Here is a 15,835-nt window from a genome sequence, read left to right on the forward strand (position 1 = left end):
CCCCTTAGCAGGGCCCTTGCTAGGTCTTCTTTTTATTTTGGTTGTACGTACGTTATAAAAAAAAGTACCATAAAGTACACATCCCACAAACTGAAAATCCAACCAACAGCCTTGCCAGCCTCACTTCCATGCTTCACATAAGGAAATGTCAAGAAATTTACAGGAGAACTTAGTTGAGTTTGACAAAGGGGACAAAAATGCAGCTTGGCTATGACCGGCTTTTGAGAGCATCATGTAAAGAAGTGTGATTGCCTGCAATTTTTGGAGCCACAGAATCAGAGAATTGTAGAGTTGGAAATTAGAATGGACCCTGAGGGTCATTTAGTCCAACCTCCTGCAATGCAGCAATCTCCACACGTGGTCCCCCATCCAATTTGAAACCACAGTGGACACTGCTTAGCTTTGCAAAAGTGCTAGCAATTTTATGGCTGCACCATTAGGAAGCAACCCCTTGTGCTGTATATCAGAGAGAGGCATTTGTGTGAAGGCACCCTTGCACTCAGGCTTGACTTTGTTATCTCTCTAAGACCACCCAAAACTGTCCACTCTGAAGATACTCATTGCTAACCTTCCTGAAGAATGCCATGCTTTATAGATCAAAAGAAGCTCCCACCTTCATCTCTAGAAAAGAAAACTAAGAATCTGGTATCATAGCCCTGATACTGCATTCTAGAACACCAGAAGGAATTGTGTGACCTAAAGCAGGGAAAGAATCAATAACACTTCAGTTAATTTACACAAGAATTTCTAAGAATTAAACATCCATTTATCACTGAGGATCTTATGTTCACAGCCGAACAGAGGGGATGATGGAATCATAGAATTGTAGAGTTGGGACCACAAGGGGCATCTAGTCCATCCCCTTTTATGCAGGGTCCATCAGTACTGTCTACACTGACTAGCAGCAATTCTTCAGGGTTTCTGACTAGGAACATTCGCAGCCCTACCTGGAGGTGCCAGTAGGACCTTGCGCATGCCAAGCAGCTGTTTCACCACAGAGCTACTGCCCTTTCTAGAGCAGATAGCAGACTAGCTGCTTAAGAGCAACCAAGAAGAACAAACAAGAACAAGGCACATGCTTATTGGTTTCTATTTCCTAGTAAATAGTAAACCCTGAAACAGCCAAGATTGCTAGAAACAACATCTTAAATTAGCTTCCTTTTCCCTAGTCAAAACAGCATGGCAGCAACCCTATGACTGGTTCCCCAACTAAAATTAAAATTAAGCAGAGCAGTCCAATGTCACCTGGCAAATTTCATTTCAACAACCACTAATAACTCACTGTAGAAGTTCTCCATTTGAAAGTTATCCCATGGAAGCCAAGTACCCACTGCTTTGTTAACTAGGTAAAATTGCAACAAGTAATTCACAGAAGTTCACTGCCACCACTATGTGCACGGCTACATGCAGTATCAGCTTACTGTATGTTACTTTCTATAATAAGGGTTGATCTGTCTTGCTGGCATGTTTAAAGCAACCCACACTTCATATATCTGAAAGCCAGCTTGATCCAAACTGAGAAACCACTGCTCCTCCTAGAAATTGTTGTAAGTCGCCTCAAGAGCTAGCCTTGGTTTTGAGTTCAGAAGCAATGTGCTTGACACATTTCAATTTCGTATTACTCTGGCCATGGTGACCCACTGAAGTGATGCTTTCACTTTTCACCTTGTATATTTGTCACTAGATAAATTCACGCATAACGTTTTTCAAATAGATTCATTACAGATCTGTTGGGAAGTACTCAGTGTACCACTGAACAATTTGAAGCATGGAGGAAAACCGATTCAACTGCAGGACTATCCTTTCCATTTCATTAGTTTTAATGACTGGCACAAAATAAGCTGCAACCAACTCTTCTATTTTACACCTTCAAACCACCAACCAGTTCTGATTACATAAAAATAAATGTTTAGTCAAAATTAGGAAGAACTCTCTGATGGTAGGAGCTGTTCCAACAGTGAAACAGTATCTTGGAAGGTGGTGAATTCTCCCCAGAGGCTTTTAAGCAGAAGCTGGATAACCACTTATCAAGGATGCTGTAGAAACAGATTTCCTGTACCAGCAGGCAACTACAACAGAGGACTTTTCAGGTGCCTCCAAATTCTGATTCCATGAAAGCACAAAATTAAGTACTGTATCTTTTCGAATAGCTACTAAACTATACGTTAACCTTTTTAGGGGTATAAAATGGGTGTTTGAAAAGAAGCCTAAAAGCAGTTTAGGAAAATCAAGGATGCCTGGGGAGGGGAAACAGCAAGAATGGAGACAGAGGTTTGGTTCAGACATAAACAATCTCAGTTTACCAGTCTGAGAATAAGCACTGTGTGTACATTCTTCCTCCCTTCTCTTATGCACTTTAATGCAATTAAACTTCAGTTTTCCATTACACCCAGGAAACTGTGATTTAAGCTGTGACTATAATCCTGACTTGCCAACTACAAACAAAGTATTGCATTAAGTCCCAAAGGGAAGGGGGAGGAGACAGTGTGTATGCACATGACATATCAGCCCAATAAACCATTGCCCATGGTTTATTGGATTAGGATTTTTATATATGAACCCGCAAGACTGAAAAATAACCAGAGTTTTTTCCAGCCAGAACTCACTGGAACTCAGTTCCAGCACCTCTGAGGTGGGTGCCATTGCCAAATTTATAAGATAACAAGCATTTATAAGATAACAAGCATGCATGGTGAGTTCCGGCACCTGTTTCTGGAAAAACAAAAAACGTTCAATCTGCCATGTTCCGCCCCTGGAAATCCATGCATGAGAATCATGTGACTGCTGCATCACTTAGATTTTTATATAATTTGTACATAATCATAAGAAGAGCCCTGCTGGATCAGACCTAGGGGATATATAGCCCAGTGCCCTGTTTTGTTTTGCACTGTGGCCAAACAGTTGCACATGAAAAGCCCAGAAGCAGCACATGAGCATAGCAGCACTCTGTCCACAGGGACCAATATAAAGAAGTACAGTGCCTCTGATCCTGGAGACAGCGTATCGTCATCATGACCAGTAGCAACTGACAAGCGTATTTTCCATGAATTTGGCTAGTGACCTTTTAAGTTGGTCGGTGCAACCAACTATTTGCAGCAAATTCCAAGCTTTAACTATGTGTTGTTCCTTTTGCCTGCCCTGTCTCTCCCCTCATTCAGTTTCACTGGATGATCCCAGGTTCTCGCATTATAAGGTGGGGTAGAGGCAGACAGTCTTGTGCCACTTTCTCCACACCATGAATTTTATAAGCCTCTGTCATGTCTCCCTTACTCACTACAGTGCTTCTCAAAAAGGAATCAGTTCACACATTCAGAAGAAAAATCCAGTGTCAAGCATTCTCAAGTGTTGTACACTGATGTGTGAAATGGCCAATGGGATACTATACCTACAGTAAACATTTGTCGGTTACTCAATAGGAAGGGAATAAGCACAGATGCAAATTATTAAAGAGATGGAAACTTGTCATTTCCCAATACAATTTAGACTTATTTACACCTCTTGTAACCAAGTTTTTCAAAGCCTGTTAGTTTCTTAAATTGAGCTTCCCCTCAAAGGCCCATACAAGCACTTTTGCATGTGGGAGATGTATTATTCTATCCAGCAGCACCTGCAAACACTCCATATTTTGAAATGAGAGCTCACTGATTACCACACTGGCACAGAAACACTATTCATTTAATTTCATTTAACATTAAAAAGCCTCCAAGGAATCTGCCATTTGGACCACACAGTTCAGAGGACCAGCCCAAACAGAATGGTTTTTGCCCATTTTATCCAGTGTCTAGGGCCCACGTCATTCAAGACAAGACACTGGTTGGACACTGTGACAACAGGATGCTGGCCTAGAATCCAGCAGGCCGTTATGTTCTGATGACGTTGCACAACAGCTCCCATTGTATCTAACCACTGGCTATGCTGGCTGGGACGGAGAGGAACCAGAGCCCAACAACATGTGGAGGGCCACAGGTTCCTCATCCCTGCTCTAGAAGCATGTATGCGGAGCACTTTTTGTAGCATTTGTAACCCACCATTCATTAGAAATTGAAGGGCTGGTTACAAATGTACAATCAAACCAGAAAATATACAATGTCACAGTAGGTAACACAAATACTAAAAGCTAGGTAGCAACAATAGCCAATGTTTGAGTAAATAAATAGGCCTTCACCAAGTGCCTAAAACCAGTCAAGGTCTGGGGCTCTCTCTAACATCCAGAGAAAGCAGATTAGATAGAATGGATGTGCTACCACAGACAACTTTCCTCCAGTTGATCCAACCACTCACAGCCCCTTATGACCATGGTACTCGACAAATACTGACCTCAACAGTCCACACAGCAGAGGTTGACAATAATTGTATCACTGCAAGCCATACAATTTCCAAGTCCTTTCTCTTTGCCAAGTATCACAGAGCAAAATGCCCTCTTTTCAGGAATGCTGCTTTCCAGCCTTCTGGTTTTGCACTAGTATACCAAACTAAAGGTAAAGGGACCCCTGACCATTAGGTCCAGTCGTGGCCAACTCTGGGGTTGCAGCGTTCATCTCGCTTTATTGGTACAGCTTCCAGGTCATGTGGCCAGCATGACTAAGCCGCTTCTGGCTAACCAGAGCAACGCACAGAAATGCCGTTTACCTTCCCGCCAGAGTGGTACCTATTTATCTACTTGCACTTTGATGTAATTTCAAACTGCTAGGTGGGCAGGGGCAGGCACCGAGCACCAGGAGCTCACCCCTTTGTGGGGATTCGAACCGGCACCCTTCTGATCGGCAAGTCCTAGGCTCTGTGGTTTAACCCACAGCGGTACCCCGCGTCCCAGTATACCAAACTAGTTGTGTGGAAATAGTGCCCTATAGATACGCACACGTAACTTGTTATCTGACATTTTGCTGGGACCTCAACTCAGACCTGGAAGGAAAAAATAGTTACTGCATATTCAAAAAGGAAATTGGTTGCCCATTTAATCTAAAGTAATACATTACTCATCACTGCCACACGTATTAGTTCATTAATTCTCTTACATTTGTTCCCCACCTTTTTCCATCATGGAACCCAAGACAGTGTACAGGGTATGTCTAAACTCAGACCTGCTTAATTTCAGCAAAGTGGAGGTCTCATGTACCTAGTTTAGATGACACATAATGAGCACCATTTGACGGATGAAACTGCAACAAACCCAGGTTTGCCCCCAAGTGGACTTTAAACAGAAGTAAAAACAAATCCCACTACCCTGACAAGCTGGTCTATATTATTTGCTTAATTCAGCCCTTGTTTTCTTGAGGTGCTTGGCTGGAAGCCACCCCAATTTCACGGTCTCGACTGCATTTCCTACATTAAACAAAATAATTTTCATTTCTTGCAACTTTCTCTGAAATAAAAAAGGACACCCCATGTATAATTTCTTTCCTGTTGATTATATGACTCCAAACACTACTCACTCATAATCCCTCAAATTTGAGTCTGGAGTGGACCCTTCAACAGAGACCCTATTTTATGTGGCTGGAAGTGACTGCAGCCATGCCTAATGCGTAACAGAAACCATTATGTTGCGCCCCCCCCCCACAACAAAACACTTTATGATATCTTCTGACAGGACTGGGGAAGCTTTAATCCCCTAGATGTTGCTGAACTGCTACTTCCATCTGCCATAGTAGTAAAGGGTAAAGGGACCCCTGACCATTAGGTACAGTCGTGACCGACTCTGGGGTTGCGGCGCTCATCTCGCTTTATTGGCCGAGGGAGCCGGCGTACAGCTTCCAGGTCATGTGGCCAGCATGACTAAGCCGCTTCTGGTGAACCAGAGCAGCACACGGAAACACCGTTTACCTTCCCGCTGGAGCGGTACCTATTTATCTACTTGCACTTTGATGTGCTTTCGAACTGCTAGGTTGGCAGGAGCAGGGACCGAGCAACGGGAGTTCACCCCGTCGCGGGGATTCAAACCATCGACCTTCTGATCGGCAAGTTCTAGGCTCTGTGGTTTAACCCACAGTGCCACCCACGTCCCAGATATCTGCCATAGTACCCGTGGCCAATAACTGGGGGTGATAGGAGATGTAGTTCAGCAACATCTGGAGGGCCAAAGCTTCCCCACACCTGTCTTGGGAGTACCAAAACAAGAAGCAATTTGCATATACCAACTTTTTAAAAAATGAAACTATAAAGCAGTCCCTGGTGCCCTGACTTTTACCAGCACAGCAGCACACCACTCTCATAAACACAGTTTTCCTTGATTCAGACAATCATGGTGTATGCAAATTTCCATATTGTCTTTTCAAGGGAGCAGAAAGAGAGATTGGTTGGCGCTCAGTACAGGAACTAGATTTTGGCAAACCACCGCATTCATCAGTGTCCAGGCACACACAGACAGAGATGCACCACAGACTAGGAGCCAACATATGCCCCACACTGGAAGCTATAATCTGGGCTGGCAAGCAGAAGCCACCCTCTTCCCCTTCTGCACCCTACTGTCCCAGCAGGAAGCTCCCCATTTAGTTTTTGGAGGGCCCCTCCAGGCAGATCCGTTAGGATGAGAAACTGCGTCTCAGTCAAGGTCACCTGAGCGAACTCCGGCGATTCGAACCCACAGCTTGCCAGCCCAAAACGCTTTCCACCCATCCCCACGCGCTGGCTCTGGGTTCAAGCCTCCGCGTGGCTGCGAAGCTCATGTTTGGTGACCTTGGCCAAGGAGGGCTCCTGCCCCACGCTTAAAGTGGAAGTGTCCCGCTCCCCTCCAAACACACCTCATGCGCTTTAAAGACACCTGGAGTCCCCTTGAGAAATGGGGGGGACACACAAAAAAAAACCCAAAATAGGAAGGGAAAGGGCGGGAGGGAGGAGAGAGAGGAATGTCAGCAACCACTTTCTGCAAGCCTAGAGGACCCGCGTGGCGAGGCTGTGGGGCGCCATCTCCCTCCAGCCCCAAAGTTGCTGAGACACGCGCAACCAGACCCCTCCCCAATGCACCCCTCATTTTAAAACCTCTCACCTTTCGTCACTTTCTTGGCTTCGTTATAGCGCTTCCACAGGTAGTTCTTCATGTCCGGGGGCGGGGCGGAGGGCTGCTGCTGTTGCCGAGGGGCCAGCGTGCAATAGGGATTTGCCTTTAAGCCGCCGCCGCCGCCGGAGCAGCAGAGCCCGGCTAAGGAGGCAGGAGAGGCGGCGGCGGCGGCGGCGACAGCAGCACTTGCCCGCCTCGCGCCGCCCTTCCCCGCTGACCCCAGCAAGACCCTCGCGGTGGAAGCGGCCGTGGCTGCCATGGCCGGCGCAGAAGCAGAAGCCACAGCTTCGGGCGGACTCCCCGGAATCGCTTCAGGAGAAGAAACGCGCGCCAGCCGCAGCCTCGCCTGCCTCCGCTGGCTCTGCGCTCCACTGGCGGCCGCCGCCGGCTGAAGTCACTTCCTCAAGCCCCGCCTCTCCGTCTCCGGGAGGGCAGGCAGGCGGCGAAGGGGCGGGCAGGCTGCCTGCCTGCGGCACGTGGCTTGGCGGGAAGGCCCGCCCGCCTCCTTCTCCCTCAGGGGAGAAAAATGCCAGAGCTGAACCCCTTAGCTCCTTTTTCCCATTGTCAAACCCATTGCAGGCCCCTGCTTGGTACCGCCTTCGTGCCCCTATGGCCAACTTGCCTTGGTCGGACTAGGGCGGGGCCAAGGCATTTTGGCACCTAAGGCAAACCACAAAATGGCACCTCTCTCCCCGCCAGGGAAGAAGGGGTGAAGGAAGAGCTGCCTCGGGAACGAGGGAGGGAGGGTAAATATCTGCACTGGGTTCTGTTGCCCCTCTGGATCTTGCCTCACGGGTTACTGGCCCTGGGTAGGCAGGCGACTGAGGAAAGAGGGCGCGCTGCAGCAACCCTGCTGCTCCTTTTATTGAGTCAGTTCCATCTGGCCTAGGTCGGAATTTCCCAGACATGCACAGTATGTTGGGGATTGGACCCAAGATCTTTCTGCATGCAGAGCATGTGCTCTGCCAGTTTGGGGCCAGTCCATGCATGAGGCAAGGTGCGGCAACCGCCTTGGGTGGCAGAGCCAGCCTCCAAGGAATTCATTGCTCTCTGTTGCCACCACAGTGATCTCCCACCTTTGTAGATCTTTACCACCACCACCCCCCCTTGTTCCTGTTGGATATTTTCACTCCCTGCTTCTTCCCTGGGGAGGGAGGGGACACCATTTTGTGGTTCAAAATATTTTGCCTCTGAGTTGTGGTCCTTTCCCTGTTAGAGACTGCTTTCATTCATTCCTTCATTTCTTCTCCAACCCTTGGGGTCCTTTCCATCCTCTTGTGCATGCACTGTTCCATTTTTGCAGCGTAGGGAATTCCCATCACTTTAGGACAAAGCCATCTAGCAATTTTCTTGTACAGTATAAAGTTCTTTAGATTTTTGGTACAGGTGTTGACCACAACATCTCTGTGAGGTAGAATGACCTTGTTGCTATTTTCCAAGTTAGGCATCAACACGAATGGGCGGCTTGGCAACCGTCTCACCCAGAGGACTGTTCCATATACTGCAAAAGAAAACATTTCCAGAAACCCTGTATTATTCATTTACTTCCATTTAGGAATCACTTCCTATAAAACATCTCAAAGCGATTTTACAATGTGTCAGACAATCCATGCATGCCATAGAATAAACCTCACCAGAAAAAAAAGGTTGCCCAACTCTGCTTTACAGTGTGACCCACATAATACTTAAACTCACCTCCTTTTAAGGCTAGTTAGTCCTATAGTAGAAATGGGGAACCTGGTACCCTCCAGGTGCTATTGGACTCCCGCCTCCCATCAGCCCCAGCCAGCATGGCCAAAGGTCAGGGATGGTGGAAGCTGTGGTCCAACAATATCTGTTGGACATCAGATTTTTTCCCATCCCTGCCTTATGGAATTACCGTATTTTTTGCTCTATAAGACTCACTTTTTCCCTCCTAAAAAGTAAGGGGAAATGTGTGTGCATCTTATGGAGTGAATACAGGCTGCGCAGCTATCCCAGAAGCCAGAACAGCAAGAGGGATCATTGCTTTCACTGTGCAGCAATCCTTCTTGCTGTTCTGGCTTCTGGCATTCAGAATTTTTTTTTCTTGTTTTCCTCCTATAAAAACTAGGTGGGTCTTATGGTCTGGTGCATCTTATAGAGCAAAAAATACGGTAGATTGGCAGGGAGAGAGCTGTCTGATGCAGGCTCACTTAAAGGTGAAGTCCCACTGTGTTCAGGGGATCTTCTGGGTAAATATGTGCAGGATTTCTGCCTTCAAATGTTGGAGTCTTCATTCTTTGCCTAACAGTCATTTATAAAACCTCAGTGGAAAAGAGCGTGGGAAGCAGAGGTCCATAATGTAAGACAATCTCTCACTTTCATTGCTAAAAGACCTCCTATGGAGCCATGTTCTAGCTGAAGTCTATTTTAGTCACAAAAAGTGCCATGCCAACAAATTTGCAGGTCTCCAAGCTTCTAAGAATACCTTACGTACATGAAATGATTAAACTCCACTGCAAAGCTAATAATGTACTTGGCCCAATTTTACAAATACACATTAATTTACCCAGTAGGACTTTCATGGTCTGTGTGTTTCTGGAAGTACAGAACCATTGCCTTGTGTATTATGTGATCATAATGTGATCACTTTTTGCTGGGTGACTATGCATTTGTCCTGCTGCTGGCTATTTCTATACTGTTGTAGTTTTATTGTTCATGATCATAGAATCAAAACATTGCAGAGTTGGAAGAGACCACAAGGGTTATCTAGTCCAACTTCCTGTCCTGCAATGCAGGAATCCTGCTCATAGCCATCCCTGGGTGGGCTCAAACCACCAACCTTCTGGTTAACAGCAAGATGCACTGATCCATTGTGCCACTGCGATTCTTTCTGTATTTTAATATAAATTAGACACCCCCAGGGAACTTCACACCCGGAGGCACACTCCATTGTCTCTCAAGACAGACAGATGCCAACAACAGAACTGTAAACTTTAAGGGTCTGATGCCCAAACTACATATTACATATTAGTTCTGTGCAGTTTTTCTTTAAGGATGCAATCAGGAGTGGATGGAAGTTTTCAAAACTTCAGAAGAGAAGCAAATTTGTCTCTTGCTCCTTTTTTAAAAGCTGGCTCAAGTTCTCTTTTAACGTCATTAGCAACAAGCATGTAAATTGTCCATTGTATTTCCACTGCACAAAGTAAATGGCTCCAGGACATTGCGCAAGCTCTAAATAGATGCACACATTCAGAACAACCAGTTCATAGTTATTCAATGTAGCTTCAGACAGCAAAGTGGAAGATACACAAAAGCCTATGTAAACCTACCTGCTCAGATCCATTCCTCAGAGAAAGGAGGGTGCAGATTAAGAAAGATAAGGCCTAGGTGCTCCTCCTACCCTCACATCATTAGCCACCATTTTGTGCCAGCAAATCAGAAAATGCAGGTGCTATTTGTACTGTACATTTGTTGTGCTAAAGTGACAGCAGTTTTATCCTCTTTAACAAGGTAAAGGTAAAGGGACCCCTGACCATTAGGTCCAGTCGTGGCCGACTCTGGGGTTGCGACGCTCATCTCGCTCTATTGGCCGAGGGAGCTGGCGTTCAGCTTCCGGGTCATGTGGCCAGCATGACTCAGCCGCTTCTGGCGAACCAGAACAGCGCACGGAAACGCCGTTTACCTTCCCGCGAGAGCGGTACCTATTTATCTGCTTGCACTTTGAGGTGCTTTCGAACTGCTAGGTTGGCAGGAGCAGGGACCGAGCAACGGGAGCTTACCCCGTTGCGGGGATTCGAACCGCCGACCTTCTGATCGCCAAGTCCTAGGCTCTGTGGTTTAACCCACAACCTAAATTCCCAGTATGTTCTTGAATCCCTCCTACAAAATACTGACAGTCTGGCGGAATTTTGGAGGTACAGCAGAGTTCTGGATACAATATGTCAAGAGGGGTGCAGTTCCCACCCACCCCACTCACACATGAAAAAAAAGACCACCACAGCCAGCCACAAATGAATAACCACACCCTAGGCCAACCCCAGGGACACGGGTGGTGCTGTGGGTTAAAGCCTCAGTGCCTAGGACTTGCCGATCATCAGGTTGGCGGTTCGAATCCCCGCGGCGGGGTGCGCTCCCGTTGCTCGGTCCCAGCGCCTGCCATCCTAGCAGTTCGAAAGCACCCTCTGGTGCAAGTAGATAAATAGGGACCGCTTACTAGCGGGAAGGTAAACGGCGTTTCCGTGTGCTGCGCTGGCTCGCCAGATGCGGCTTGTCACGCTGGCCACGTGACCCGGAAGTGTCTGCGGACAGCGCTGGCTCCCGGCCTCTAGAGTGAGATGAGCACACAACCCTAGAGTCTGTCAAGACTGGCCCGTACGGGCTGGGGTACCTTTACCTTTTACTAGGCCAACCCCAACCTCTCTCACCACCAAAGGAACACAAGTGAGCAGCAAAGAACCTGCACAAGCAACGTTGACACCAAACCCTACTTATAGTAAGTGAAATAGAAACATCGCCACCTGACCCCACTCTCACCCATCTCTCCCCCCCTCCACCTCTTTCTCCCTTTTCTTCCTAATGTCTCAACAAATGAAAATGATTTGTAAAAATATTACATGGGGGAAAAACACGAGAGAGAGACATTGCACACTTTTGTAAATCAACAAAATCTTTAATTATTATTTTTTAAAAGAGGTGTGCAGTTTCCCACAACAGAAGGACAGAAAGGAGAATGGATTGCACAGAAGGGATGTGAGAACCAGTGTGGTGCAATACTTAAAAGAGCATTTTTTAAAGGGAAATTCCCTTATTCTGAATAGGATTCCTCGCAAGAAAAGGGAAAAGTTGACAGCTATGGGCAAAAATCATGGTGTGTTCCTACAGCAAGTTTTCTTAACAATTGTGTAAGAGTGTTATGCAGTAAAAGCTACATTAGCAACTATTTTTTGCATATTTTCCAAATAATTTTATAACCATAAAGTAAAGGTAAAGGGACTCCTGACTGTTAGGTCCAGTTGCAGACGACTCTGGGGTTGCAGCACTCATCTCGCTTTACTGGCCAAGGGAGCCGGTGTACAGCTTCCGGGTCATGTGGTCAGCATGACTAAGCCGCTTCTGGCCGGAGCGGTACCTATTTATCTACTTGCACTGCATGCTTTCAAACTGCTAGGTGGGCAGGAGCAGGGACCGAACAATGGGAGCTCACCCCGTCCTGGGGATTCAAACCACCGACCTTCTGATCGGCAAGCCCTAGGCTCTGTGGTTTAACCCACAGCACCATAGGTACTCAAAAATACTTCATTTTTTCCCAGGGAAAAACAAACGCGTATTCCACTAGGGTGTGCTGTGACCCAGTGAATGTTTTCAAGTTAGTATAGTGAACTACCGTAAATATCCTGGAGCTTCTTTGGCAATATCAGCTACAGTATTATCTTTCCTAAAACAAACAAAGGTAACTTTAAATCAGCTTCTATATGGGCCCTCAAGTTAAAGAGGAGAAACTGTGATGGGACTGGCTTTACCATGAATTAATTATATAGGGATTTTTTTCCTTTTGCATATTCACATAACAAGAAATCTCCCTTTGAAACTGCTGTTTGCGGCAGGAGATAGAGAGGGGGAGCAGGTAATACCTGATAAGATAGAGAGAAAGGTTGAGCCCTGTCATGTCCCTGCAAAGGGAGAGAAAAAATGCAAAGAAAAACTTGTTCCTGACCTGTGCAAGTCTTAATGGTGCATCTGACAACTTCGCTGCTACAATTGTTTTATATGTTTTAAATTTGGGTCATGTCTGTTCTTTTGTTGTTTTAATGAGGAAAGGGTGATCTGTCTGGGAGGAGAGGAGATTAGGAGAGCAGGGATTCCCAATCGCAGTGGCTCAGATTAACAGAAATGAACTCTGAAGGGATAGATGAGTAGGACAACTCTAGGTTGCTTACCTGCAGTGTATGGGACTGCAACCCTAGCCCAATAATCTGATAATGTCAGGCTGCATACATACTATATCTTTAAAGCACATGCAAAGCACATTCTTTCCCTCAAAGAATTCTGGGTACTGTAGTTTGAGGGTTGCTGGGAATTGTAACCCTGTGAGGGGTAAACTGCAGTGCTCAGAATTATTTGAGGGAAAGAATGTATTTTGAATGTGTTTAAAATGTATAGTGTATACTGTACAGAGTATTAGTATTGTAATTGAAATAGTGAACTATTTTCACCTGCACATAATATTCATTTGCATAAAGCAAATGGCCCAAATATGCATTTGGGAATCCACTTCTTGTTTTTGTTTACTGTACTGTATCTGAAGAACCCTTAAGTGACTTGATCTTTACTTAAAAGAGTTAATTTATAAAACATTATGGTATCCAGTGTTTTTTAGCTTCTATCACTGCAGTAAATAATTAGTAAGCAGCGTAAATGAGAGAAAACTTCTGTTTACAAATATTCAATGGAGAAAAACAATAGAGAAGATATATAGCAGATAAGGAAAGCCACCTTGAAAATGAATGAGATACACAATGCTGTGTCAGTTTTTCTGGGTGACAAATTGTGTAACTTTCTAAACTTTCAAGTTACTTCCATGTATATGAAGCTGGAAGCACGTGTTGTACCATTTATTCTAAGACTATGACATTAATATTTTGTAATCCGTGAGACACTTGCTGGTACAATTTGTGAACTTCCTTTTTTAATGGGACACCAAATGCTTTTAATAAGTCATATCAGTACTTGGTATATATACCGTTGTACAGGCACTTCATTAAATGGAACATCAAAAGGCAAATAATCATATATATATATATCATTTATCATTTATATATTTCATATATATATATATATATATATATATATATATATATGCATTTACCAGACCAACATGTTCTGTGAAAAGTAAGGGTTGGTTCACGTTGCAGTTCAGGATCCAGTATTTGTATTCTACACACACACAAAATCAATTAATCATTTGCAATTAAACACTTAAGACAATTCCCACTTTTCAGATATCTCTAGTGAAGGCAAATTGTGGGCCTTGAGGTTCAGTAGCCCAGACTTATAAACACGGGAGGCAAATCTGGACAGAAAGGCAATATATATCTAAGTCACACTCAGTACAGTATATTGCTTCAGTTCATTGATTTAAATGGGCCTACTCTGAGTTTGATTAACATTGCATATCACACTTTTTAAGTGTCTTGTGGCAATAGTTATGTCCTATTTTATATGTTGCTGTAACAACCTTACTCTGGTAGCTAAAACCTCAAGTGTCAGAATATAGGGCTGTAGTTCTGAGACTGTGGTTTACTAGTTGTGTGAAGAAGCAAGCAGGTGTTTTTGTTGTTGGAGGTTCCTTTAATGGTTAACTGGAACATGTTTAAATAGTGATAAAACACAGTACCTAATTTGGTGGTAGAACACATACTTTGCATGCACAAGGTCCCAGGTTCAGTTCCTGGCATGTCTGGGTAAAATAATTTTGAGTAGCAAGACTGAAAATTCCAGAAGGAAAGGGAAGATCCCTGCCAAGGATCCTAGTGACCTGCTGATCGTCTTGAATAGATCCTAGTGACCTGCTAATCGTCTTGAATAGATCGTCTTGAATAGTGACCTGCTGATCGTCTTGAATAGACAACAGTGGTCTAGATAGAACTTTTGACAGCTTCAAATGGCAGGAATGAAATAAGCTTCTCAAACACTGTGTGCTATCAGTGGTGCTAATGAGCTTGGCTGCGGGTTAGGGGGGCAATATGTGCAGGCTGAAACTATGGAATGCAATAAAACTTTGGTCAAGACTGAGACTCTGGCTCTTAATGGAAATAGCCCTGGATGCCTGTCTTAAGCTAGGGGTAGATATGTTTTTCTGGAGTGTACGAGAAGCAGAAATGCTGACAGTGCCTTAGTCACACTAAGACAATGCACTAGTGTGAAAGAGGCAGAATACGTTTTGCTCCATGAGGCACTGGGTGACGACCTTGAGACTCTCTATACCCTGATAAGACTTGTATCATGATAACTCCTAAAACAATGGAAAACTGTTTGTGCAGGTCACCTTCTATTCACCAATACAGAAACAAGTTTTGTTGTGAGCGAGGGTAGAGTGGGGTGGGGTATTAAAATGGAATCAGGAAAAGGTTTCTAGGATGTTGGGGAACAGAGAGAAGTGGCAGTTTCTTTTCTGAACTTCACCTTGACTTCATCTAATATCTTTTTGTGCTGTAACTTATCTCTTCTCTGGAACACACAAACAGGAAGGAAAACTTTGCTTTTAGATTTAATTATTGCTACCTGTAATAATTTTACACTGGGCTGCTTTCTTCTCTTCTGAGTTTTCCAGATACTTTTTGTATAGCTCTTGCTATCTTAGGTTCAGGCTTTCTATTTTTAAATGTTTTTATTTCATTTTTACCTAGGCTCAGTTTCTGTTTGGATTTTTCCAGGATCCCAAATCCTGGATACCAGATTGATTAAATCAAAACAACACCTAACTATTCCTAAAATATATTTATTTCATTATCTTAAGGAGAACACTTAATGAATACTTTTAATACATACCTGCAAATAGTAAAAACCAGTTTGTAAATTAACAGAGTCAGCAAACCTGTCCATGTCGTTCTTGGTCAGATCAGAAGTCAGCCCAACCAGAAATACTACATACTGAGCATGATCCAACAAGTAGCTCTAGGGGAAAAAGGCTAATTGACAGATCTTCTGCTGTTACAAGCAGATACAGTACGCTTCTGCTCAGTGCTGCTAAATTCATGCAATTGCAACAAAACTTAAATGTTAATAAATACTACAAAGCGGCTGCAAACTGCAGCTCTCTCCTCCAATGGACCAAGTCCAACAGTGTAGCCTCTGCAACATCTCATTGCTTAGAAGTGT

General features: G+C 44.6%; 1 protein-coding gene across 3 annotated transcripts in view; it reads right to left on the minus strand.

The window, feature by feature from the left end:
- The window catches only part of NT5DC3 (5'-nucleotidase domain containing 3), a 49,011-nt gene extending 33,445 nt beyond the window's left edge, over nucleotides 1-15,566 (minus strand). For 2 of the 3 annotated variants that reach the window (XM_081878928.1, XM_081878927.1), the window contains exon 1: nucleotides 6,983-7,386. In XM_081878928.1, the coding sequence (XP_081735054.1) occupies nucleotides 6,983-7,253 (271 nt within the window). In that variant the 5' untranslated portion in view covers nucleotides 7,254-7,386. Of the gene's footprint in view, nucleotides 1-6,982; nucleotides 7,387-15,505 lie in introns of those variants that run through there. The other variant, XM_081878929.1, reaches the window with a different exon arrangement.
- Nucleotides 15,567-15,835: the final 269 nt, after the last annotated feature.

Source organism: Podarcis erhardii (assembly GCF_964252035.2).
Source record: "Podarcis erhardii genome assembly, chromosome: 10".
Taxonomy (NCBI): domain Eukaryota; kingdom Metazoa; phylum Chordata; class Lepidosauria; order Squamata; family Lacertidae; genus Podarcis; species Podarcis erhardii.